This window comes from Staurois parvus, unplaced genomic scaffold, assembly GCF_062004578.1.
Source record: "Staurois parvus isolate SC_StPar_1 unplaced genomic scaffold, SC_StPar_1.0 ptg003526l, whole genome shotgun sequence".
Classification (NCBI taxonomy): Eukaryota; Metazoa; Chordata; class Amphibia; order Anura; family Ranidae; genus Staurois; species Staurois parvus.
The window spans coordinates 82,490-110,478 of NW_028321322.1; the positions used below are offsets into that span (position 1 = coordinate 82,490).

Sequence of the window (27,989 nt, forward strand, 5' to 3'; positions counted from 1 at the left end):
CTGCAGGTCAGATGGGGGAGAAGCAATGAAAAACAGGGGGAATAAGAATCACAAATAAGTGAGAATGTGTCAAGCAGATAGATGGCAGGAGCTTTGGTTCCCACATCACCCTTTAAATCTGACACATTAATTACACAGAATATGGGGCTAATTTGATAAGGAACTGAGTTTAATTACCACCCCAAGCAGCCACAGAACCTGTGTAATTTATATGTGTTGGTTTTAAAGGGATGAGGTGGCAACTCAAGCGTACATATTTCACTTACTGCTTCCTCTTTTCAAATCCACCTTGTCACTATTCTTTAAGTCATCCGCCAGCCTGCCACCGTGCTGTGCATAATGTGAATCTATATGAAGAGGAGTCAGTGGTATCCCGGTTGATCAGTGTAACTTGTGCCCTGAACGTGATTGATCAGGTGGGGGCGGGGGTGACTGTACTGGTGTGGAGGAGGTGGCGCAAGTGCCCTCAGTTTGATCTGGTGGATAATAGATCTTTTTGCTACACAGGCAATGACTGTGTGGAGGGGTCGGCAGCGGGGGGGTGGGGGCATCGGCTTGAGCTCGATCTGGCGATGATGCCTGGGAGGGCAGGGCTATCCTGGTGTGGAGGAGGCCGGGGAAGGGAGGACACCCTCAGCTTGACCCAGCAATTACTGTGTTTAGGAGGAGACTGCTGTAGGGAGAAGTCCCCTCCTGCTACTTTTAAAAGCAATCCAGCGGCTAGATATTTGGTTGATACATACAATTAGGCAATTTGTAGACTGCCAAACTAAGGGTGTGGTTAATATTAGGCTATATAAATGTTGTAAGCTCGAAAGAGCAGGGCCCTCAATCCCCTCATGTTTTGCATTGTATTGGTATTGTTCTGTCACATGTTCTGTCACCCTCTAATGTACAGCGCTGAGCGAACTATTGGCGCTTTATAAATACTGTATAATATAATAATATAAATGTGGTGCCTTTTATGTTGGCAAAACCATTAGAAATTTTTGGAAAAGAACACATGATCACATTTATTAGATTACAAGAAATTTTCTTAACACACCCAGAGACCTAATGCTCTGAAACATTATCATAATACAGAGCGGATACACCTTGCAGCCCTAGAAAGGGTATTTGAGGACCCTCGGGTAGGAAACATTGACCAAAAAATGCTAAAGAAGGATGCGAGCTGAATTTATACTTTACATGCAACTTCCCCTCCAGATCTTTATGAGGTTATACACCTTTTCTGTAAGAAGTGGAAGAGTAGGACCACTTTGACTAGTGGGGAATAGACAATGACTTCTCAGGCCTTTACATTATGGGATTGATGTAGCTATGCTATTTGTGCTGGTGTTATACGTCAAGTATATGATGGGTTTGCACGTGGCTTTATTTTTATGTTTGTATGTATTATATTGCTCTTTGCATTGTTCTAACATGTGTCATGTAATGGTGGCGTGCATGCTGTGGTATTTACTGGATTGGCTTGAGCGGGTGCTTATACCCTCTGCTCTTTTATTGCCTCCATCATGGATGGAGTGTATGTGGGCATATGGGGAATATAACTATATTTGTCTCCCCTCTTTCTGAGCAACATGGGCTGCTGGCAATGGATAATATCTGGGAGACTGGACTTTTATAGTCCAGGGTCTCCCGAGGCGGTGGTTGCTGGGCATTTCTCTGTTTTACCACTGTTTATTGCTGTTCTTGTGCTGTTTAATGCTATTTGCTATAGGTGATAAGGCTGTGGGGCTGTGCTGTGGATTGAGGATGCCGCACACGCGCTATGTGCGCTTTTATTGTGGATGTGCTGCACTTCCACCCATTCTTTTGTCAGGGGGGGAAGTGATGTGCGATTGTAGGGACACATGAGCGATACCGCTCGGGTTTCCCCCCAGCGGCTGATCAGGGCGGAGGTGAGGCAAGTCTCCGGCTGATGACACTATTTAGGCGCTTCGCCGCATGCCGCTTTTGGCGCTATTTGTGCAGCATACACGGAGGGCAGATGATGTTATGCAGTGACTTACAGGTACGAGACATAATGATTGAAATGATGGACAGAGTAGTTATTGGGGGATTATTGAGCATGGCTTTCGTTGTTTGATTACAGGAGCCAATGATTCAGAAGACTGTGTATTAATATATAAGATATATAGTATGGTCATTTAAAGGGAGCGGATCTGTACTACACAATACCAAGGTCCAGTTTTGGATTCTCCATGCACCTCTTGCCATATTTTGAGGATTAGGGAGGTGTCAGGGAAAGGCTTGCTGGGTTCTTTTGCTATTTTTGGCATGTGGACACTCCTATACTGATTACATCTTGGAACGTATCCATGGAAAATACTTTATATGCATAAATCCACATATGAATATACTGTATCTGCTACTTGTCTCTTGAGTAAGTGGGTGACCGACTTTTGATTATGTTTGGGATTTATTATCCCCCCTTTTCTTTTTTTTTTTCCCTTCTTTCTTTGTTCTATCCCCCTTCTTTTTGGGACGGTTTCCTTTGCTCCTTTGAAAAAGACTCCATTGATTGGGGACAAAGGGGAGGGGCTGTGGAAATGAATGCTCACTTGAGACCATTTTCTTGTCTTTCGGTGTGAGTGCTGCTGTTCCGCATCACCATTTATGTTGACATGTGAGTTCGCGGAGAATGATCTGTTAAGGTTTATGGTGTTTTTCAGATATTATTATATGATTAATGGTTTAGATCTATATATGTACATCTTACAGCTAAGGCATTTGATCTCTTCGCCTCCAATTCTAGGGTCCTGAAGAAGCTAATAAGTGAAACGCGGCGACCTTTGGAGGATACTTATGCCATAGAACAATATGCTATTATGATTTGGGTTGATTAGCCAAGTATTGTTTTCATACAATGTTATTGAAAGATATATTTCAATAAACATGTACAGTAAATGTATAAACACAAGTTTGTCCACTGATTGTACCAGTAAAGTCCCTTCTGTAGCAATCATGCCCACAGAGATGGACGCGGTTCAACCATTTTGCGCCAAACCCTCCATCTTGTAGATCCTTCTCCCCCTCTTGGATCATCCCCCTCCCTCTCTGAGAGTTACAGTGACATTTGGTCAGTGTGTGTGTTGGAAGTGTCACAGGAGGCCAGAGCCCAGCAAGGAGCCCCGAGCTATAAAACCCCCAAGGGAGCAGGGGCCTCGCTGTCTAAAGAACCTGTGCAATCTGGCACCTCGTAAAAAGATAACCCAAGCCTTCCCCTGAGTTCAAAGACATTTCAGAGGAATAAGAAACTAGATAAACACTTTTAAAATCCATTTTTCCCCTATGTCTCATATCTTGGAATATGAGAGACTTGCATAAAAACCAGGCATATCTTCAGATTGGCCACGAGAAGACAAACAGTTTGATATGTCACTCTCCTTGGCTGGAATATATAGGAAAGCAGAAAATTACATCTCTTGAACCCTTAAAGTATGTATTTCATATTTCATATGTAACCGTTCCGCAGATGCGTCTGCATATTAATCTACCCGCGGGTGAAATGGTACTTGTGCCTAGGAAAAGTTATGAGCCAAAATATGAGATTTTGGTTCTAGTTTGGCTCTCCGCCCAGACAATCCCTCCCCAAATGAGGCATCGGTCCTTGGCTTCAGAGACACCCCCTGCTGGGGACCACAAAATAGGCTGTCAGGCCTAAGAGTGGAAGTTGAAGCATTCTCCCTTTTAACATCAGAACCAACTTGGGAGACGGTGCCCTTTTGCTCTGAAACTTGATCTGCTTAACCCAGGACTTTTGGCAAGTACTCTACCTCTCTAAACTTCTGTTACCTCTTTGCTGTGTTATTGCGCTCTATATTTATATATATATTGGTTACAGCTTTTTTTTTGTAAATATTTTTATTGCACCCTTTTGACCTTTAGGTAATAAATCTTACTTTCTGAAAAAGTGTTGACCCGTTTCTAAAGCTCCTTAATGCAACTTACAAATTCCTGCCGCTGAAGAGCGCAACTATGTGTGTTTAACCCTTTGTATAGCCTGTCTGCGGTGACAGTAGTATCCAGACGATTACACAATCATCCTAGTGTTATTGCTGATATTGCCGATTTCCTCTTTCTCTGTACAAAAAGGAGGTGGTGGCAGTGTGAAGGGTTAATTGCGTCATTAATATGACCCAGTAACAATCGCGCTCTGGCTGCCGGTACATCGATTGTGGTCCATTAGCTGGAAAATCACTGTGCAGGGTGCAGCTGGGGTGTGGCATTGTTACGTACGTGACATCGCGGTTTTAGATTGGCTAGTACTTCGGTCACAAGTTTTTTTTGAGAGGGGCAGGGGACTGACCCCGCGATCGTCACACCATCATGTTTTTTTTCTTCAAATATAAAGCAACTTAAGAAAAAAGGATGGATCCCCTGATTTACATCGAGAGAATAAGAATGCATTAGCAGGTCTGGGAAAAAAGCTGTGATGACCCAGGCACTGGCCTCTGACTTCAACTGTGACTGTCTCTAGAACAGCAGAAAGCTGGCAGACAAAAAACGTGCTTTATGCATTCTCTTGGCAAAAATGGCATGCAAATGCGCAGCAGCTATAAAAAAAATGTTGCAACCAGGGCAACATGCTGCATGGGAAAAAAAAAGACTGTTCCTTTTGTATGTAATTCGGTAACAATGCTTTAAAATACACTCTACTTCTCCAATACATGGGGGTAAGCACAAAGGAATATGTTATTCGCTTGGTGGTAACATGGTGCTCAGAATTAAAAGAAGCAAGATGTACATCAACGGCGGAAAAAAATGAGCTTATTTGGTACTGGCTTGTTTTAGACTAAGTTCACACTGTGCGGTGCGGAAACTACATGTAATTCGCACAGGAAGCGCATCGAATAACATGCAAAGTTTGTGTGGTACGATTTGAGCCATACAATTTGTATGGCTCAAATCGCATTACATCCGCACCAAAAAGATGTTCTCACCCATGTGATGCGATTTCTAGCAATCGCATTGCAATTTGCGATCTGTTTCCCACAAGATCGCAGGAACGCCATGCAATTACAATGCGGGTGCATGAAACGCACCGCATTTGCAGAGTTAACTAAAAAATACCCCTGCCAAAAAAAGCTGATTACAATCTGTGACCATGCACACAGACTGCAATCAGCGTTATTTTGGCAGGGGCGTTTCTTGGCTGGAAAAAAAAAAAAGGAGAAATAGTGGTTTTCTTATGTTTTTTACACGGTAAAATCGCAGCAAACTAGCGGTTTTGGAAATTGTTTTTCAAAAGCAAAAAAAATAAAAAATTGAGGGGTAAAAATAACCACTAAAAAATGCAAACGCAAAAAAACGCCGCTAAACACAAATGCAAAAACACTAAAAAAATTCACGTTTTTAATGTTACTTTACGCAGCTAACGTTACCAGCATTGTTAAAACGCCCAGTAATTCAGATAAATGCATGCTTATAGCAAAGTCTTTGCTATAAGTAAATTGTGTAAAGTAAAAAAAAAAAAAAAACTGATCACTTGCCCAAAGTAGTACAATGTTACTATGGTAACATTATACTAAATTTGGCCATAGTGCAATATAAAAACAAAATCTTACAAAAAGAGAAAAAAAAGTATCAAATTATAAATTTTTTTTTCTTCAATTTTTTTTCTTCGTACTGTCACCAGTCAGTGTCCCTGATCACCACCATGCGTGTTATATGATGATGCTGTACTGCACTGGTGACAGTATGTAAAAAAAGATAAAAATAAAATCATTTTTTTAAATTTCTCCGTTTTCCAAAAAATGACAAAAAAACTCACCATGCCTCTTATGAAATACGTTGGACTGTCTACTTTGCAAAAAGCGGTCATTTGGGGGATAGCTGTACTGTTCTGATATTCTTGGACCTCAAGAAATTAGACTGGCTGACAGTACTTCAGGATTGATCCATTTTCATATATACCCCATAGTTTGTGAACAGACTAAATAATAAATACTAATTTGGGTTATTTTCACCAAAGAAATGTAGCAGAATACATATTGGCCTAAATTTATGAACAATTATTTATTTGCAAAACTTTTTTGTAAAGGAAAACGTGTTTTTTTCCCACAATTTTCGGGTTTTTTTGTTATTTAGCAAAAAATAAAAACCCCACTGATGATTAAACGCCACCAAAAGAAAGCTCTAGTTGTGTGAAGAAAATGATTACATTTTAGTTTGTGTACAGTGTTGTGCGACCGCGCAATTGTCATTCCAAGTGTGACAGCGCTGAAACCTGAAAATTGGCCTGGGCAGAAAAGGAGTAAAAAGTGCCCTGTATGGAAGTGGTTAAACAGATTTAAAATATGAAGAAAAATCTTGAACTTAAAGTTTTATGTTAGAGGTTTCTAATATAGTTTCCTTTACCATCTGGCAAAACCAAAGAATAAAAAAAGTGAAGACATTTTTTCTACCGAGGAATCTCTCATACACACACCTTCTTCGAGGTTTAGCCCTTTCGCTACCAGAGCGGTCTTTGCATTTTTTGCACACATTTAAAAAATTATTTCAGGCCTAAAGATTACACAGACCCACCCCACCCCACACACACACTTATATATTTTCTGAAAGCAGACATCTAGAGAATAAAATAGTGATAGTTCCAATCTTTTATGTTACCGGATATTACTGCAAATTCCAGTAAAAAACACACTAAAGTAAATTTTAGTGCAAACAAACTCAATAAATGACCCACATTTTTTGGTAAAATATAAAAGACGAGATTGAGCTGAGTAAATAGATACCCAATATGCCAAACCTTGAATTTGTGTGCGGCTATGAAATGGCGACAAACTTCAGTACCCTATATTTCCTATAGGTGAATCTTCAAAAGCCAATATAGGTCATCATTTTAGGGTTACGGAGGAGGTCTTGTGCTAGAACATCTCACTCCGGCGTGTGCGGCGATATATAACATGTGTACCACATTCGATGTTTTCACGAGTAGACGCCCCAACGTGTTTGTTTACATTGATACCTGTGTATATGTGGGGGGGAGATCAATTTTTTTTTGCGGGGGGGGGTATTGGGAATGTTATGTGCTTGGGTGTAACAATTTTTTTCTCAATTAGAAAAACCGTTTTAACTTTTTTTTTTTTTCTTGCTGAAATACTTTATTCCAAAACAACATCGAACCAAAAAAGTTCTACACATAAAACGTGAACAACAAGTGGGTGTTACAGAGATAACAGGCAATGAAAAAGTACAAACATGATCCAATTAAGGAGAAATATGCATACAGGCAGAGATGTATTTAAATCTTCACAAGTAGAGCTCAGAAGCAGATAAACAATTGGTGGACCATGTTAGAGGTTAAAATGGAATAGGATGAGAGTTAGCAAGGGTCACATTAACGGGCGTTATCCTTTTTTTTTTCCCCCATCACATAGGGCAGGGGTCCTCAAACTTTTTAAACAGGGGGCCAGTTCACTGTCCCTTAAACCGCTGGAGGGCCAGACTATAGTTTAAAAAAAAAAACAAAAACATGAACAAATGTGGACACAGTACAGGAGATTACCAGAGACTGCAGACATACAACGGCGGTGGGAATACTGGGCCGGCCACTCCATAAGACGCACAGACATTCTCCCCCCCCCCCCCCCAAGTGTGTCTTATGAAGCAAAATAGTGCCCCGTCGTTGGCGTCAGCGGGGGGGAGGAACGCGCCCCGTCGTTGGCGTCAGCGGGGGGGAGGAACAGTGCCCCGTCGTTGGCGTCAGCGGGGGGGGAGGAACAGTGCCCCGTCGTTGGCGTCAGCGGGGGGGGAGGAACAGTGCCCCGTCGTTGGCGTCAGCGGGGGGGGAGGAACAGTGCCCCGTCGTTGGCGTCAGCGGGGGGGAGGAACAGTGCCCCGTCGTTGGCGTCAGCGGGGGGGAGGAACAGTGCCCCGTCGTTGGCGTCAGCGGGGGGGAGGAACAGTGCCCTGTCGTTGGCGTCAGCGGGGGGGAGGAACAGTGCCCCGTCGTTGGCGTCAGCGGGAGGAATAATGCCCCATCGTTAGGGCACTATTCCTCCCACTGACACCAATGACACTTGCTGACCCCTGCTGCAGCCAGAACACCCAGTTGCAGCAGCACCATCAGCAGGGCACACTTACCTGTCAGTTGTACTCCTTCACTCCAGCCTCTCCCTCACTCGATGTTCGCGGGGCCGCTTGGCTCCGCCTCCTCGCAGATGATTGGCCGCCTGTGTGCCTTTCCTGAGCTACAGTTCTGGCGCCCAATCACTGGTGAGGCAGAGCAGAGCGGCAGGAGTGAGGGAGTGAATGAAGGAGCAGCGCTTCCTGGACTGGATTGTCGTGGGGCTGGGACCAGAGCCAGGTAAGATTTAGCAGCCCCCTGCCCACCCCTGTACTTCCGTGTCCCTTCCTCGCGGAAAATACGCCCCTGCTGGCAGGCCGCATGTGGCCCACGGGCCGTAGTTTGAGGACCCCTGACATAGGAGAACCAAGCCCCGTGTTATGATTTTTAGGGGACAGGTTCTCCTGATTGAGACATGCAGGGTCTGCAGCCACCGGATTGTGTATAAACCCCCTTGCTGTCAGGTTTAAAGTACGTAGCTGGCAGTGATAGGGTTAAACTTAACTGCTTGTCTTTAGCACTTAGCAGTCCTTGAACACAAACCATTCAAAAAAGGTAATTGGTACCCAAAGGGAACAATTATCAGGCCTAGTTACATCGTTTCAGAGTTTTTGTTTGCATATAAAACTTTGCATAAAGGAACACATACATATAAACACACAGTAGTACATACCAAAATCTTCACGCACACCTTTTACAAGTACACCAGGGTTCTGCTGTGGCTTAAACCTGATCTGTACATCTTGCAAAGCCCTAGAACAAAGTAGCAGTATTTTGAGGCTCAAAACATCATACCAATGAGAGACACAAATGTGACAAAAATGTCTTAGATACTTACTTTGTGTGGACACAAAACAGCTTTATAAATACAGCTGTGGAATCATCCCCTTCATCAGAATCCAGTGCCTCTTCTACAAACACAACAAAGTAACAAATTACTTTTAAAAAAAATGATAAATTTCTAAACTATAAAGACTACCTAACATGTCTAAAACAAAGGTTAAGTTCAGGTACCTTATATTTAAATTGGCCCTAGTATGTGTATATATGAATGTGAGCTAGGGACAGATTGTAAACCCCTTGAGGGTTAGGGACTGACGTGAATGTACAATATATATGTAAAGCTCTGGATAAATTGACGGCGCTATACAAGTACCTGAAATAGATAAAATAAAAAATAAATGATACAGAGTAGTGCCTGGGCAGGTTTTCGAATCAGAGCTGATTCATACATGTGAGGTGTGGATTGAAGCTCAGGTTTCACAGCTAATTGATAACAGTAGTTGTTCACTGGTTCATGTCAGGTTTACATCAGGTTGAGGACAGGATTAGCTCAGGATTTTATCCTGTTCACACATAGGTAGTTTAGAAATGGTTCTCATAAAAGTCAATAGCCTGTATTCCACACCTGAACTTGAAGGCACTGCTCAGAAAATCACACGACTCATTTGCAAACCGCACTGAATCCATACTGCCAGTGCACCAGACATATGTGACCAGGCACCTTATGAAGCAATGTTTTTTCACGTGTCATGCGAATGGATGTGGTTCAAACTGAAACTAATTGACTATTTATACACTGACACTAATTGCAATTTAAAAAGCCACAGATGTGGGACATTAACCTCTAATTGGCATTTTAACTCGTGTGTCACCTTGTGTGTCTGTACCAAGGCCAAACATTCCAGGGTTTGTAAACTTTTGATCATGGCCATTTGGGTGATTTCTGTTATCATCATGATTTAAAAAGGAGCCAAACAACTATTTGATAATAAATGGATTCATATGATCATTATCCTTCAATAAAAGCATTGTTCTGCCCATATTGTTGAAAATAAATGTATGTAATGTGATGTAATGGATTATACTGCAATGTTATGTGATGTTGCTGCCATCTAGTGGTCAGAGTTCGTTATTATGCCTAGTTATAACAGGACTTGACAGGAAGTGGTAATTTTCACAGACAGTAACCTTTAACCTGGAACTTCCTATCCTCCATTTCATGACTGCTTCTGAATCTAGCAAGCAGCATACCGTGGAGCTCTGAGCTATTCCTGGACTTATGATGGAATTGTCCGTGAGTACACTCACTGATGGGATGAAGCTGTTGTATAATGTTTAATCTACTGACAGATATGTTTTCTTTGTGCTTATGTTGTAGTTTTATAAAGTTATTCAGAACAAAGAATAAATACAGATCTGATGTCTCACGTTTCTTGACTTCTGAATTGTTAGACTGTCTGATTAGGTGTTGTACAACAGTTCAATAATGCGAAGCAGAACAGTAAAAGGACACCCACGTGACGGTCTGGAATAAACGGAGAAGCCATTACTGCAGCATGAGTCCAAGATCAGGAACAAAGTACCAGGCTGATGACACTACCGCCAACACAGCGAGGTAGGGACAACATCCCTAGTGCCCAGCAAGACTATGCACAGTCACGTGTCCAGATCTTCACGATCTAGCAAGATGTCCTCAGCAGTTAGAGCTCGTGCCAAGGCAAAAGCTGCCCGTGTCCAGCTACAGTATGCAGAAAAGGAAGCCATGATGATGCAGGAGATAGCAGCTGAGAAAGCTGCCATAGCACAAGAATAATCAAAAATGCTTATCCTGCAGCGACAGAGTACAGCTGCAGTTGCTGAAGCAGAGGCCACTGCTTACATGGGAACAAGCCGGTCAGAAAGTCAAAAAGCATATAAGGACCCAAAGGTTCCAGAAAAACCACCTATAATCCAATCATTACTTACTTCTATGGTGCTTAAATATACAATTAACATAAATTAATTAGGGGAGGGGCGGTGACGTTATCACGCATCCACAGAGGAATGGCGAGTATATTTACTGAGAACCAACACATCAGCTAGGCTGTCTGAAGCATGATCTGGATACATTGTATGCAAAGCGTTATTTACATTTACACAATGTGAGTGGGAGATCAAAGAGCAATAAATCACTTATATCCCGGATAAGACACTATGTTTCTTTTCCCTTCTCTGCATGTTCCGTATATGGAGGAATAAACAAAGCAGCCAGTGAAGAAAGCACAATTGAGAAGGCTGAGCTGAGGAGAGAGGAGATGAGACAAGAGGGAGAGGTTTAAGCTGCCAACACAGACTTATCACATAAACTAAATTGAATAACACCACCATCTCAAATTCAAAGAAAATAATTGACATTCCCATATTTTTTATTAATTTTTTTTTTATTTTTTTTTTTATTATTAATTTTATTCACATAGAATTGACATTCCAATTTTTTCATTAATTTTTTTGATATTTGTTATAATCACATATAATTTTTTAATTCACATTTACAAATTAATTTATGTTAATTGTATATTTAAGCACCATAGAAGTAAGTAATGATTGGATTATAGGTGGTATATTAAGAAATTCACACAATCAAAAAAGGTCAATCACAAAAGGTTGATAACATTGGAGCGCGGTACAGTATAAGAATTTATAGTTTATATTTATACACCTAGAGAGGGTGTAATTAGTGCCTAGCGATCTAATATTTAATAAATATTCACTTAAGCACACAATTAACACTAATAATAGAGTAAGTTAACTCCTGGTGGCTCACAAAAAACTATTTTATTAAAATTCCAGAAAAACCTCTATCCTCTGCAGATCGTACAAGTGAGTACGTCCAGAACCTTACTGATGTACATACAATGGAACAGTCTCTTAAACCTGAAGCAAAGGAATTCAAGCCAAGATCTACAGACCCCCTGGGCAGGCCCAATCAACCACAAGAGGTCAGTGGCTGCCAGCAAACCAAAAATAAAGCACTAGAATATCTCAGGAACAAAAAACAAGTGTTCCCACCACCTCAACCTAAAGATGACATGTGCGAACAACAATGTGCAGTGGATGTCACCAAACATCTCATCCACAAAGAAATGGTCAGCTCAGGTTTTCTCCAATTTGATGACTGTCCTAAAAACGATTGGGCAAGGAAAGCTTCATTTCTGAATGCTATTGGAGGTCTTAACTTATCACCAGCAGAAATGCTTGATCGAATGATAAAATGGCTTGGTACCGAGTCAGCAGAGCATGCAAAGAGGATGAGAAGAGCAAACCTGTTCAACCGTGCAGCAGGACTCAATATGACCTGTAAAAGACTAGAAGAACGTATGGATCCCCAGAGGTAATTGAAGGAACACTGTTGAAAAAACTTGGAAGTCTTTCCTAAGGTGGGCTACAGAGACAACGTGCAGCTACAAGAACTGAGTGATCTTCTGCTAGAGATAGAATATGCCAAAGAGGATGGCTACTTGCCAGGGCTTTCATATCTAGATATGGCCAGAGGCACTAATCCCATAGTAGAGAAACTACCCTCAAATCTGCAAGACAAGTGGATGTCTGTGGGAGGTAAATTCAAAGAAGATTATGGAATCGCTTTTCCCCCTTTCTCTGTGTTCTCTAGGTTTGTCCGACAGCAAGCGAAAATCCGAAGTGATCCCAGTTTCGCCTTCACCACCAGCGGCAATCAATCGCAAAGACCTCACGGTAAGACCTCTGTATCCACACACAAAACAGTTGTACCTTCAGAAGTCACAGACTGTCAAATGCGGTACACATGATAGAAAACCCAGATAGGCAATGCCCAATACACAAAAAACCACATCCACTAAAGAAATGCAAAGGCTTTAGAAGCAAACCTATTGCAGAATGGATGTCCTTCCTTAAACAAAACGGCATCTGTTTTAAATGCTGCGGATCTACTTACCACATTGCCAACGACTGTAAAATACCAGTGGAATGTACAGAATGTGGCAGTGAGAGACATATTGTAACTTTGCGCCCTGCTCCTGCATCATTAGAGACTGTAGAACCCATGAAAGATCAGGGCAGGGAGCAACAAGAGACCCCACTCTCTTCAGTAATGTCGAATTGCACTGAAGTATGTGGACAAGGCAAGAGTGCACGATCATGCTCTAAAATCTGTTTAGTGACTGTATATCCCACTGGCAAGAGAGAAAGGGCAGTGAAAATGTATGCAGTGCTGGACGAACAAAGCAACAAATCCCTTGCAAAGTCAGACTTCTATGATACCTTTAACCTTAACCCAAGTGCAGTTCCATACACCCTAAGGACATGTGCAGGGACAATTGAAACCACAGGGAGAAGAGCTACTGGCTTTACCATTGAATCCTTCAATAAAAAAGTGCAGTTCCCGCTTCCTACTATAGAGTGTGGCATGATACCTGATGACAAAACAGATTCCCTCTCCAGAAGTAGCCCATTATAACCCTCACCTCCGCTCAATTGCTCACCTTATCCCAGCTGTTGAGCCAGATGTTTCTATCCTTCTACTTTTTGGAAGAGACATCCTTCAGGTACACAAATCAATGGACCTTACAATGCCCCCTATGCACAGCGACTGGACCTGGGGTGGGTCATTGTAGGAGAAGTTTGCCTGGGGACAGTGCACCAGCCTGACAACATTAGTATTTTGAAGACATCTGTGTTAACAAATGGACGCACATCTCTTCTCAGTCCCTGTCACAACAGCTTCGTTGTCAAGGAAAGCTTTGGCAGGTCAACACAACACTGGGCCTCTTCTACACTATATGGCAAAGAAGAAGTCAATTCCGACATTGAGACAGACAATCTAGGGATTACAGTGTTCCAGAAAACTAAAAATGATAAACAGGCCCTCTCTATAGAGGAGCGGACCTTCTTACGGATTACGGATAGAGAGGCCTACCAAGATGACAAATAACAGTTGGGTGGCCCCTCTCCCCTTTCGCACACCCAGACGTGTTTTGCCTTGTAAAAGGGAGCAAGCCATGAAGTGTTTGCATTCAATCAGCAAAACACTACAGAGAAAGCCAGAAGCGAAAAGAGATTTCACTGAATTCATTAAAAAAATGCTGGACAATGATCACGCTGAAGTTGCAGGACCAATTGAGACAGATAGGGAACACTGGTATCTACCCATGTTTGGTGTTTACCATCCACACAAACCTAACCATGTCAAAATAGTTTTTGATTCCAGCGCAAAGTATGAAGGAGTTTCTTTAAACGACGTACTGTTAAATGGCCCTGACCTAAACAATACTTAGCTAGGTGTCCTTATGCGCTTCAGAAAAGAACCCATTGCTTTCACAGCAGATGTGCACAAATGTTTTATTGCTTTCTTGTCAGAGAGGACCATAGAGACTTTCTACGTTTTCTCTGGTATGAAGACAATGACATAGACAAGGAAATTGTCGAGTACAGAAAGAAAGTGCACGTATTTGGCAACAGGCCCTCTCCTGCTGTCGCTATATGCTGCATGCAAAAGGTTGCCCAGAAAAAAAGCGTAGTCCTATGGACAAGAAGCCAAACACTTTGTATTGAGGCATTTCTATGTGGATGGACGGACTCGCTTCTGCTAGCAAGCCTGAAGATGCAATTTCCATCCTCAGTAAAACAAAGCAAATGCTGGCAGAATCCAATCTGATTCTTCATAAAATCGCTTCCAACAGCCAAAGAGTAATGGAAGCCTTCCCTGTAGCAGACAGAGCTAAGGACCTTAAAGATCTTTGTCTTACAGACACCCTTCCTCTGCAGAAAAGCATAGACCTGAGTTGGGATCTACAAACTGATAATTTTGTTTTCTGAGTTTCTTCAGAGGAAAAGCCCTTTACACATAGAGGAATTCTATCCACCGAAAATAGCCTCTATGATCCCCTAGGGTTTGTGTCACCTGTGACAATAAAAGGTAAGGCCTTAGTTTGCGAACTGTCATCTGGGAAAAGTGAATGGGATGCATTGCTTCCAGAAGGGAGACCGAGTGGGTTCAATGGACAGAATCCTTGCGAGCGTTAGAGCACCTAAAGATAGACAGATGCTATGTTCCCATATTTCTAGCAACAGCTCGCGGGAAAGAACTGTGCATTTTCTCAGACGCATCCACCATAGCGATAGGTGCAGTGGCTTACTTGAAAGTAATTGATGCAGAAAATGTGTGCCATGTTGGATTTGTTATGGGAAAGTCCAAATTAAGACCTAAACCAGCCCACACGATTCCTCGTTTAGAGTTGTGTGCTGCTGTACTTGCAGTTGAAATGTCTGAGCTAATCACTTATGAACTAGACACTGACTGATGCTGTGAAATTCTTTACTGATCGCAAGACTGTCCTAGGGTACATTTGCAACACCACAAGGAGATTCTATCTGTATGTCTCCAACAGAGTGAATAGAATCCGGCAATCTACACACCCAGATCAGTGGTTCTATGTATCTACAGAGCAAAACCCGATACATTTGGCCACTAGACCTACTCAAGCAGCATGCCTGCAGAACTCTATATGGTTCTCAGGCCCATCCTTTCTGTACCAACCACACTGAGGATATAGACACTGCTAATGTTTATCCACTCATATAGCCCGAAGCTGACCCTGAAATCAGATTGGAAATTACAAGTTTCAGTACCAAAGCTTCTGAAGCACTTCATTCACATTGCTTTGCGAGATTTTCTTGCTGGAAGATATTAGTTAAAACCCTAGCCAGACTCATCCACGTCGCTAAAACCTTCCGGAGGGAAACCAATAGCAATCAGGTCAGAAGGTGGGAAAGTTTCCATGAACAAGTCAATCTAGAAGAACTCTCAGGCAAAGTCTGTTATAATTTCTTCTGTTCAAAACAAACATTTCCAGAAGAAAATTGACTGTATCACAAAACAAAAGAAATTCCCAAAACAAAGCCGTCTTAGGAAGCTCAGCCCCTTCGTAGACAAGAATGGGTTGGTGAGAGTGGGTGGACGTTTGTATCTTGCCAAACTTCCAGAGGGAGAGAAACAGCCTACCATTATACCTCATGATCATCACATTGCTACACTGCTTGTTAGGTACTATCATGAACAAGTAGTTCATCAAGGGCGCCACATCAATCCGCACACCTCACACAGGGGTGGGGTCTTGGAAAGACATAGGTATAGCCATGCGAATCTTGGACACTATGTTGCTACAAACTAAACCTGCTCGCTTGACCCATGAGACTTTAAGCACCTTTATGGCCGAGGTTACAGCTATTATGAATGCCAGGCCTATAGTTGTATCCTCAGACCCAGATACACCTATGGTCCTTACCCCAGCAATGTTGTTGACTCAAAAGGTGAACTCTTTGTCTGCTCCATCTGGAAACAGAAGTACAACTCAAGATCATGCAAAGCAATGGAAGCAAGTGCAATGCTTGGCAGACACCTTTTGGAAAAGATGGAGGAGGGAGTATCTGTAAACTTTGCAGAGCCATAGGAAATGGACTAAGGATTGCCCAAATGTAAAAGTGGGTGATGTTGTTCTGTTGAATAACAGCCAAGAGGGCAGGAATGAGTGGTCAGTAGGACTTGTTGTAAATGCACTACCAAGCAGAGAGAGCAAGGTTATAAAGGTGGACGTCAAGATTATAAAAAATGGGACAGCCATAATTTATCTTAGACCTATAACTGACATTATAGTTTTAGTCTCAGATTAGCTAGGATTCCATTTTCCTGTTTGTGTGTTTTTTCTGCATAGCAGTTGTTACATAGGTAGTGTCATAATAAATTATGCCAGACAGGGAGTGTTCTGCCCATATTGTTGAAAATAAATGTATGTAATGTGCTGTAATGGATTATACTGCAATGTTATGTGATGTTGCTGCCATCTAGTGGTCAGAGTTATTTATTATTCCTAGTTATATCAGGACTTGACAAAGAAATGGTAATTTTCACATAGAGACAGTAACCTTTAACCTGGAACTTCCTATCCTCCATTTCGTGACTGCTTCTGGATCTAGCAAGCAGCATACAGTGAAGCTCTGAGCTATTCCTTGACTTATGATGGAATTGTCCATGAGTACACTCACTGATGGGATGAAGCTGTTGTACAATGTTTAATGTACTGACACATATGTTTTGTTTGTGCTTATGTTGTAGTTTTACAAAGTTATTCAGAACAAAGAAAACATACAGATCTGATGTCTCACGTTTCTTGACTTCAGAATTATTGTTAGACTGTCTGATTAGGTGTTATACAACAGTTCAATAACGTGAAGAAGAACAAGCATTTTTTGGCATGATCAGTCATATTTTCAATATCAATGCCAAAATTTTCAAAATTTCTGCCAGCGTATGTAAACTTTTGCGCAGAACCGTAGATACTGCAATTTACGCCATTTTTTTTTCTATACAACGCTGCACTAGTTAGAAAATTGCACGGTCATGCAATACGGAACATAAATGATATTAACGTCCTTTTTTTCACACAAATAGAGCTTTCTTTTAGTGGTATTTGATCACCTGTGTGCTTTTTATTTTTGGTGCTAAACAAACAAATATTTTGAAGAAAAATGTTTGTTTTTAAAAAAAAAACAATATTTTCTCATTTCGGTCATAAAAAAATATCCAAAAAACTAAAATGTCTTCATAAATTAAGGCCAAACTGTATTCTGCTACTTGTTTTTGGTTAAAAAATCCCAATAAGTGTATATTGATAGCTTTGTGTGAAAATTATATCTACAAACTATGACATAGTATATTATCATATTTCTTGAGGTGCTATAATACCAGGACAGTGCAAACACCCCCAAATGACCCCTTTTCGGAAAATAGACACCCTAAGCTATCTACTGAGGGGCATACTGAATCCATGGAAGATTTATTTTTTTTCCACAAGTTACTGGAAAATGACAAAAACTTTTTTTTTTTTTTTTACACAAAATTGTCATTTAAATTATTTATTTCTTGCACAAGCCATGGGTATTTGTGGAATTACACCCCAAAATACATTCTGCTACTTCTAGCGAGCATGGGGATACCAAACGTGTGAGGCGTTTTGGGAGCTTAGCCACATACAGGAGCCTGAAATCCAATGACCACTTGGAAACCCGGAAGGTGCGTAACTTCCACATTTCTCTTCCTCACTACCTATCACAGTTTCAGAGGCCCTGAAATATCAGGATAGCACCAAACCACCCCCAAATCATCTACTTTTGGAAAATTGACAACCCAAGGAATCAGATCTCATTTTTTCTCACAAGATTATTTGGTAAAATATAAAATATGATGGTATGCTGAGTAAATAGATACCAAACATGACAATTTTAAACGCATTGCGCATGTCCCGTGCAGAGGTGTCCAACTGCATACTTTAATATCCATAGGCAACGGTTTAAAAGCCTTTACAAGCTACCATTTTAGATTTACAGAGGAGGTCTAGTATAAGAATTATTGCCCTTGATCTGACATTCACGGCGATAACTTTCTTTTATTTGTTATTTAGATTTTTTTCATTTTGACACTGTCCGTTTCATTTTTTTTTATCACTTTTAATGCTATCACAGGAAATGCAAATATCCCCTATAACTTCAATGGGCATTGTCATATATTCTGGATATCTCCTCTGCCCTTACATTATCTAATCAAACCAAGATTGGTGTTATGCTTTCCCAATTTACAAATGGCACGGTTTATATCTAGAAAAAAATGAAGTGATGAAATGTTTGTAGGTTCCGATTTTTTAGACTACAGAAATGATTGGCACCATTCTGGCCTCCAATAAGCTCTATGGTCTGCTGCCAGAAACACCGGCTGCATTCTCAGGTTCCCCTGATGGCACAGGACTGCCTGTAAAGGCTGTGGAAGGCAGCGGGGGAGGGGGGGGGGCATTATCTCTGGCTGCTTGTAAAAGCAATTGTGCAGCTAATTAGACACTGGGATTGCTTTTACATGAAAGCCGATCGCCGACTGAAAAGAATGATACCAGAATGATGCCTACAGCTGCAGGCATCATCCTGGTATAACCAAAGTCCAGGGATATACGCGTACGTTGCTGGTCCTTGTTGGGCATATATGCTTTTTTTTTTTTTTTGTATGCAGCCTGTGGACTGAACGATAAAAAAAGAGAAGAAATCTCTGCCAGAAAAAGTGGGTAGTATGCCCACCATTAGAATATACCACCCTGAATCCACCCACTTCTAATGGTGGGCACACATTAAGTCACACGGTGCTACATGCGCCAGTTCCAAGATTGTAAAAATAACTAAATAGTGGCACGCTTGAATAAAACGTGTCCACATATAAGTGGCACCCCACATGGAAAAAGGATGACACCAAGTCCCAAACTATCTTGCCACTACTCCCCATGTAGTTTGGGCATCTGGGGTGTTCCACATGACTATCTTTTCCCTCGTAAATCTGAAACTTGTATGTATAGCCTCGTTGCCCTCTCACAGATCTTATACATCTTAACCCCATATCTGGCATGCTTGCTGGGGAGAAATTGTTTGAATGCAAAGCGGCCAGAAAAAAATGAGGGACTCAAACGCAGATTGTTTTGCTGGGGAGTACAGACATCTGCACATTTTTGGTTAAGGTGATTTGCGAGGGGCTGAATTTTGTGGAGCCGGTCAAATTCAGGGTCACCCCGAGGACGACAGACTGTATTGATGTTGAAATGCATAAAACACATTATGCTCTCATATCTATGCCTGGCCATGGCAGCAGAGAACACGGTTATGTGATGAATCGGGTCTGTGGACCAATACAACCGCAATTCATTTTTTTTCGTAATGCCCATGTTGAGGGTAAGGTCCAAAAAAATAATTAAAAAATTTGAAAACCTTAACGGGTTTCCATGCGTATGGTCTGGCAAGATTTGAATTTGGGTTGGCGGCGATAAAATGTTGTGCATATAAATTGCTTTGATCCACAATTAACGTATATAGATATTCCGTGAAAAACAGCGCTCCAAAAAATCAAGGGGAGTAGTTAAATTTGCTGTTTCCAACTGAATTTCAGGTTCGGCAGTGAATGGGGAAGTACGGGTGCTGCAGAATTTTGGGATTTGCAAGCACATCCCGGAAGGATACTAGGGGCTCTACGGGCCTGTGTGCGAATTCTTGGTGGTTTCGGGACAATACTTGTGTGTGACACCACAACAGTTTGGACTACAAATATGGGACTCGCCACGTCACCAAGTGATACTACAGTGCTGGTATTATACAGGATTTAGATAGCGCCAGCAGTTTGCTCAGCGCTTTAAAATATAACAGGAGACTATTGTCAACAATAAGGTTCAATACAACAGAGTTAGAAGGGTGTGATCCTGGGAGCTTACAATCTAAGAAGTATGTGAAAGACCAGGATGTACTAGGCCACTAGTGCTCGCCAGTTCACCAAAAGTTAGCGTAGCACTAGTAATGGCACTCTGCTGCATATGAGAGTCATCATAATTTACTGGTAAGTGTTAACAGAGATCAGGCCTGATTCTGCCAACACTGCAGTTTTGCGTGCAATGTATCAAGTGACAGTGACCTACTGACACTGCACTTGCTGAGGGAGAAGGATGGGGGGGTGTAAGCATAGGGGCTAAACGCAGGTGCTGGCAGGTGCCAAAGCTGATCCTGCCAACGCTACGTTTTTGGGGACGCTATACTAATTTGAATGCTGGTATAGTGCTGATCTGAGCAAAGATATTGATCCGTTCAGACACTATACTAGCAATGGAGGTTTATTGTGTATGAGAGTGTTTCAGGCAATTAAGGGGTTAAATGTGATTACTGATGTACTGAGGGCAATCTGAGGCTATCTGGGAGGGGCGTGAAAACCACGGGAGCGTGAATCACACATATACATATCTCTATCTATATATATATGATTTTGCACACCCGTGCCGCCCTGTAGCAGTATTTCTGCTATAGGGCGGTCAAGAAGCAGTTACATAAGCGGTTTGTGATATGGCGCTGCGTTACTTTAACTGACGATTGCGTGGGAAAGTTATAGCGTGCACAAATGGTGGTATAGATTTTTTTTTATATACTAATAACTGTGATCAGCGACTTATGGCGACGATCAGCGACTTATGGCGGGATTGCGCCGGACATTCTGACACTGGGGGGGAACTAACTTGGAGTCACTGACATCCCCAGTGACACCAATACAGTGACCAGTGCAAGAAAAAAAAGCACTGAGTGTACTAATGGCATTGGGGAGGAAGGGGTTAACATTTTTATGCAAAGGTTAACTGTGTGAGGGGAGTGTTTTACTAGGGAGTGGGGGGGATTGTTCTTCACAGTTACACACTGTTCCGGAAAGCTAAGCTCTGCTCTCTGGAACAGTGTGCTGGAAACCAACAGGGAGGAGAGCTGCATTGAAAACAATGCAGCTGTGCTCCCTGTCAGTGTTTGCCAGCAATCGCCAGGCTCCGGTGGGTAATCACCGGCCGGGACCCAGTGATTGACACCTGTGATCAGTGCCGCGGGTAGGGTGGTCTCACGCCTCGCTTGCTCCCTTTACCATGTAAACAGGATGACATTTATAAACATGATCCTACGCACAGGGGCCGCTTTGCTGCAGTATATATACTGTGGGCGGTCCCATAGTACTTAAGTGGCACCCCATATTTAGAGATTATTTAACCACTTCTAAGACTTGGCTATTCACTCCCTTCCAGTCCATACCATTTTTTAGTTTACTGAGCTGCCACAATTTGAATGAAAATTACTCTATCACATGACAACGTACCCAAATTAATTTTAGATCTTTTTTTTTTAGAAATAGCTTTCTTATGATGGTTTAACCATTTGTTTTCTTTTTTGCTATATAAAATTAAAAAGAAAGAAAATTATGAAAACAAAACATTTTTCTTTATTGCAAATAAACAATCCTTAATACATTTTAGTTAAAATGTATTCTGCTACGTTTTTTGGTGAAAAAAAAAATAATAATCAGCGCATATTATTTGGTCTTGGTTCACACTACTGTTACCTGAAAGTCGCGCAACTTTGCCAGGTGACTTGATTACTACTTTGAAGCAACCTTCAGGGAATGCCTGGGTAAACGTCCTGTAATGTCAGATCCAAATCACATCAATATAGATGAGGATCTGACTTGGAGGCGACTTCTATTATAGTATACGGGCACAAGTCGGATAGAAGTCGCCTTGAAGTAGAGCAGGAAATTTTTCTTAAGTCTGAGCAACTTCAATAGTGCTAATTAAGACAGCTCTCATTGACTAACATGGGATTTCACACATCATGCAATTTGGGGTCTCGCGAGTCAGATCCCAAGTCACGGCAATATGAAACAAACCTTAGTCTGTGTGATAATTATATAGTCTACAAATGATGGTATGTATTTTTGTAAATTGATCAGTCCTTATGTTCTAACACCTCATTTCTTCAGACCCTAAAATGTAACAGTACAAATATCCCCAAAACAATCTATTTTTGCAAAGTAGAATGTCTAAGGTATTTAGTAAGAGGCATACTGAGGTTTTTTTTTTAAAGCTGTAATTGTTTGCCAAAAGTATGTAAAATGATGAAACTAAATAAAGTTTGTTTCTTTGTTTTGTTGCCAAGTTGTCATTTTAACAAGTTCAATTTCACAAAGCATAGGCATACTTACAATCACACCCCAAAAACACATTCTGCAACTCCTATGGCAATACCACGTTTAAGACAATTTCACAGCCTAGCCATGTACAGGACCCGAAGTACAAAGAGCATCTTAAAGCAATTCTAAAGGTTCATTTTTGTTTTGTGTAAAATAACAAACATGTCTATTCTTACCTGCGGTGTGCAGTGATTTTGCACAGAGCAGCCTGGATCCTCCTCTTCTCAGGCCCCCTGCAGGCTCTCCTGGTTCCTCCTGTCAGGTGCCCCCACAGCAAGCAGCTTGCTATGGGGAACACGCTGCTCCGTGTGTCCATTCACACATGGAGACGCGGCTTGGCCCCATCCCCCCTCTCTCCCCATTGGCTGACTGGCTGTGATTGACAGCCAATGAGGAGGAAGAGACCTGTGACAGCCGAAGCTGCCATTCACATTGCTGGATCGCGATGAGGCTCAGGCAAGTATTGTGGGGGCTAAAGGCAAAGCTGCACACAAGGTTTTTTACCTTTAAGCATAGAATGCATGAAGGTAAAATAACCTTCAGCCTTTACAACCTCTTTAATGCTTTCAAGGGGCATAATAAATTAAGCATCTAACTTTATGACTACATATCACAATTTTGGAAGCCCTAGAGCACCAGGAGGAAAGAAAACCACACAATGGTATTTTAAAAGAAGCACAGTGAGTCTTTTGAAAATTGTATTCCTTTTCCACAAGGATTTGAAAAATGTGAAAAGAACATTATTCCTTTTAAACACAAAGTTGTCAATTATTAAGATATTTCTAACATACAGCATGGGCATAGATAAAATTACACCTCAAAGCAAATTCTTCTACTCTTTCCAAGTATGGGGATAACGTTTGCAAGACCTATTCAATGTTTCGACTTATTATGTATCCGACATTGCATCGTGTGTATCACAAAAATCAACCAGCATTACATAGAACACAGTGTCAAAATGATTTAAAGAGCAACTCCACTTTTGTTGGGAAAAATATATTTTCCTCTGGGTGATCTACGTACATTGCAATTTTACAATTACAATTTTAACAAAGTTTGTTGCAGAGTCCTACCTTTTGTTATTCTGAAGAAATAGCTGTTTCTTTGTGTCCTTGTGCAAAGCAAATCTGTATGGGAGTATTTTTAGTTATCAATCAGCTGCTGCACCTGCAGGGCTCTGAGGAAAACTGCAGGGTCTGCATACCTTTAGACCTGAGTTCCCTTTGGGAGTATCTCACCAAAAATAACATTTTTGTTGCAGGGGATGCTCATAATCTTTAAAAAAAAAAATCAGTAAGCCAATCATACAAACAGGAAAAGACATATTGGAAGGCGTTATGTACACAATGTGCCATACTGCATTGCATTTTAGACAATTACAGTGCTGCAGATTGAAAAGGAAAGGTCACTTTTAGTAGTATTCAATTAATGACTTGTGTCATAATTGTATATGCTATATTATCTTTTTTCCCACGAAGGTGGAGTTAACCTTAAACCATAATGTGGATGCGGGTGTCACAATTCGATCCCCGAGGGATAAATCATTCGATTTAGGACAGTGATGTCCAACCGAAGTCAGATGATCAGTCCCTGTCCTGTGACAGTTACACAGGACAAGATATGATGTCAATCTTCTCTGCCTGGGCACATCCCGTCCCAGAGAGAGAAGAAGACACAGAAAATGTAAAACGTAAAACAGCACACAATACAGTTATAACACACCTAGGTCACATTTAACCCTCTGATTCCCCCCAGGTAGCCCCTTCACTGCCCTGTCACCAGTGTCATTATTTACAGTGTACAAATTTTTTTTATTGCTTATCACTATATTAGTGTGCTGGCGTGTTCCGATAGTGTTAGCGTCAGATAGCGTCCCTCCCAGATAGCATCAGATTGCCCGCTAGTACACCAGTACACACATTTAACCCCTTGATTACTGGGAACACGCTCACTTGCACACTAAACCTCCATTGCTAATATAGTGTCTGAACGGATCAATATCTTTGATCAGATCAGCACTATACCAGCGTTCACATTAGTACAGCGTCCTCAAAAACACAGCGTTAGCGGTAGCAGCCCCGGCACCTGCCAGCGCCTGCATTTAGCCCCTACATTTACCCCCCCTTCTCCCCCATCAAGTGCAGTGTCAGTAGATCACTGTCACTTGATACATTACACACAAAACCGCAGTGTTCACAGAATCAGGCCTGATCTCTGTTAACACTTCTCGGTATATTTTTTGTAGTGGTTCAAGCAGTCTGGCAGCCAGGTGCTCTTTTTCCCATGAGTCGCACTAGGCATCTGTAAATTTAGTGGGCAAAATGTCCAACCAAAGGTACACTAGTGAAGAGGCCTACAGGAATCTGAGCGTGTCAGGTGAGAGCGAAGGGGAAGATTCACTGACATTATCAGCCTCAGAATGCGAACCTGTAGACAGCAGCGGCACCCTGACAGATAGCTCAGACGATGAAGAAGAGGTCCCTGCTAAGATCAGGCGTACCCAAACCCATTTCCAGGTTACTGAAATGTTACAAACACATGATGAAGCTCATATGCAGCAGAGTGCCAGTACTAGTGCGGCTCTACCTTTTGGTGAACTGGCGAGCATCAGTGGCCTAGTACATCCTAGTCTTTTTCATACCAACACTGCAGTATCACCCATAATTGCAGTACAAGCTGATGCGGTGGAGAGCACAAACAGTGTCCCGCAGCCAACAAGAATTCACACACAGGCCTGTAGAGCCCAGAGTGTTCTTTCTGAAGGTGCTTGCAAATCCTGATTGGTGGTCCACAAATACCGCAGCACCCATACTTACCCCATTCATTGCCCAACCAGGAATTCAGGTGGAAACAGCATATTTAAATACTCCCCTTGAATTTATGGAGCTGTTTTTGACAGAAGATCTGTATTTATTGATTGTGGATCAAAGCAATTTATACAGTTTACCGCCAACAGTTTATCGCTGTCAACCCAAATTCAAATCTTGCCAGACCATTTGCATGGAAACCCATTATGGTTTCCGAATTTAAAGTTTTTTTTGGGCCTAACCATCAACATGGGCATTACTATAAAAAGTCAATTGCAGTTGTATTGGTCCACAGACCCAATTCATCATATGCCCATGTTCTCTGCTGCCATGGCCAGGACTAGATATGAGAATATAATGCATTTTATGCATTTCAGCGACAACACACTTAGTCGTCCTTGGTGTGACCCTGAATTTGACTGGCTCCCCAAAATTCGGCCCCTCGTAAATCACCTTAACCAAAAAATTTGTAGATGTCTATACTCCCCAGCAAAAAATCTGCGTTGATGACTCCCTCATTCATTTTTCTGGTCGCCTTGCATTCAAACAATTTATCCTCAGCAAGCGTGCCAGATATGGAGTCAAGGTGTATAAGACCTGTGAGAGGGCAATGGGCTACACATATAAGTTTTGGATTTACGAGGGAAAAGATAGTCACGTGGAGCCGCCCGGATGCCCAGACTACATGGGGAGTAGTGGCAAGACAGTTTGGGACTTAGTGGCACACTTGAATAAAAATTGTCCACGTATAAGTGGTACCCCATATGGAAAAAGGGTGACACCAAATTTAGACATTTGTACAATGTGGCACTGTGCGACCTAATTGCCAGGGCTTCCTCCAACGAATTGTAAATACCCGTCATAGAAAGGGGGAAAAAGCCTGCTTGAGAAATGAGAAATTGCTCACACTGAAGTGGAAGGACAAACGGGATGTTTGCATCCTGTCTTCCATTCACGCAGATACTGCCATCCAAATTACCACGGTAGCTGGTGTTGAGAAGCCCCTCTGTGTTCATGATTATAACCTTAACATGGGAGGGGTAGACTTCAACGACCAGATAATGAAGTCGTACTTCGTTTCCCGAAAAGCCAGACGCTGGTACAAAAAAAAGTGTCTGTTTATTTCAATTGGCTATATATAACACTTTTGTTCTTTACAAAGCAACTGGACATAGTGGATCCTTCCTAAAATTACAGGAAGAGATCATCACGGCCCTTTTGTACCCAGAAAGTGCTGTGGCCCAAACCCCCAACCCAGATGCAGTTAACCGGCTGAATGAGAGGCATTTTCCCGATATCATTCCTGGTACCCCAAACCAGAGGAACCCCCAAAAAAGATGTCGTGTCTGTAGCAGACATGAAATTAGGCACGACGGCCACTTCTTTTGTCCCTCCTGGCCTCTGTATCAAGAACTGCTTCCATCCCTACCATACACTAGTGGAGTATTAGTATAGGGTACAGCACAGCACAGTTCCGGGTACATAAATACACAGGGTCTCGGAAGATGTTAAGTAGTCAGGAAACTGGCTATCGCATTTGGGAGGGACCCTACAAATAGGTGTTAAAAAGTTTAAAAAAAAAAAAAAAGTTAAAATTCCCCAAAAAATTGTTGTTGTTACTGCTCTACTGTTACACTTTTACGGTTTTATTGTTAACCATTGCGGTTTTCTTTGCAGGAATGCTTTAAGCTGCAGCATTGACCTTTTTTTTCTGACAGCAACAGGAACTTGCTCTCAAAATATACAGTGAAGGAAATAAGTATTTGATCCCCAGCTGATTTTGAATGTTTGCCCACCCATAAAGAAATTATCAGTCTAAAAATCGAATGGTAGGTGTATTTTAAAAGACAGAATAGCAACACAAAATTCAAAAGAAATGCATATCTAACAAATTATGCACTGATTTGCATGTTCATGGATGGAAATAAGTATTTGATCCTTTATCTTTCAGAAGTATTTCTGGCTACCAGGTGTCTTTCATACAGATAACAAGCTGAGATTAGAAGAAGTCTCTTAAAGGGAGTGCTGCTAATCTCATTTTGTTACCTGTATAAAAGACACCTGTCCACAGGAGCAATCAAACAATTGGATTCCAAACTCTCCACCATGGCAAAGACGAAAGAGCTGTCCAAGGATGTCAGGGACAAGATTATAGATCTACACAAGGCTGGACTGGGCTACAAAATTATCGCCAAGCAGCTTATTGAGAAGGTGACAACAGTTCGTGCAATAATTCGCAAATGGAAAAAACACAAAATAACTGTCAGTCTCCCTAGATCTGGTGCACCATGCAAGATCTCACCTCATGGAGTGTCATTGATCATGAGAACAATGAGGAATCATCCCAGAACCACACATGAGGATCTTGCCAATGATCTCCAGGCAGCTGGGACCACAGCCACCAAGAAAACAATTGGAAACACTACGCCGACAAGGACTGAAATCCTGCAATGCCCGCAAGGTCCTTCTGCTCAAGAAAGCACATGTCCAGGCCCATCTGAAGTTTGCCACTGAACATTTGAATGATGCAGAGGAGGACTGTGAGTTGTCAGATTAGACCAAAATTGAGCTCTCTGGCATCAACTCAACTCACCGTGTTTAGAGGAGGAGGAATGCTGTCTATGACCCTGAGAACACCATTAAACTGTCAAACATGGTGGTGGAAACATTCTGCTTTGGGGGTGTTTTTCTGCTAAGGGGACAGGAAAACTGCACCACATCAAAGGGACAATGGACAGGG

The 27,989-nt window shown here is 41.8% G+C and overlaps 1 protein-coding gene across 1 annotated transcript in view; it reads right to left on the reverse strand.

Moving 5' to 3' along the window:
* LOC149427744 (enhancer of mRNA-decapping protein 4-like) overlaps positions 1 to 27,989 on the reverse strand; it is a gene marked incomplete at its 3' end in the record, with an annotated part of 131,261 nt that overhangs the window by 65,801 nt on the left and 37,471 nt on the right. The window contains exons 9-10 of the mRNA XM_089667712.1: positions 8,913 to 8,985; positions 8,748 to 8,827 (exon numbers count right to left, since the gene is read on the reverse strand). Of these exons, the coding sequence (XP_089523838.1) occupies positions 8,748 to 8,827; positions 8,913 to 8,985 (153 nt within the window). The remainder of the gene's footprint in view (positions 1 to 8,747; positions 8,828 to 8,912; positions 8,986 to 27,989) is intronic.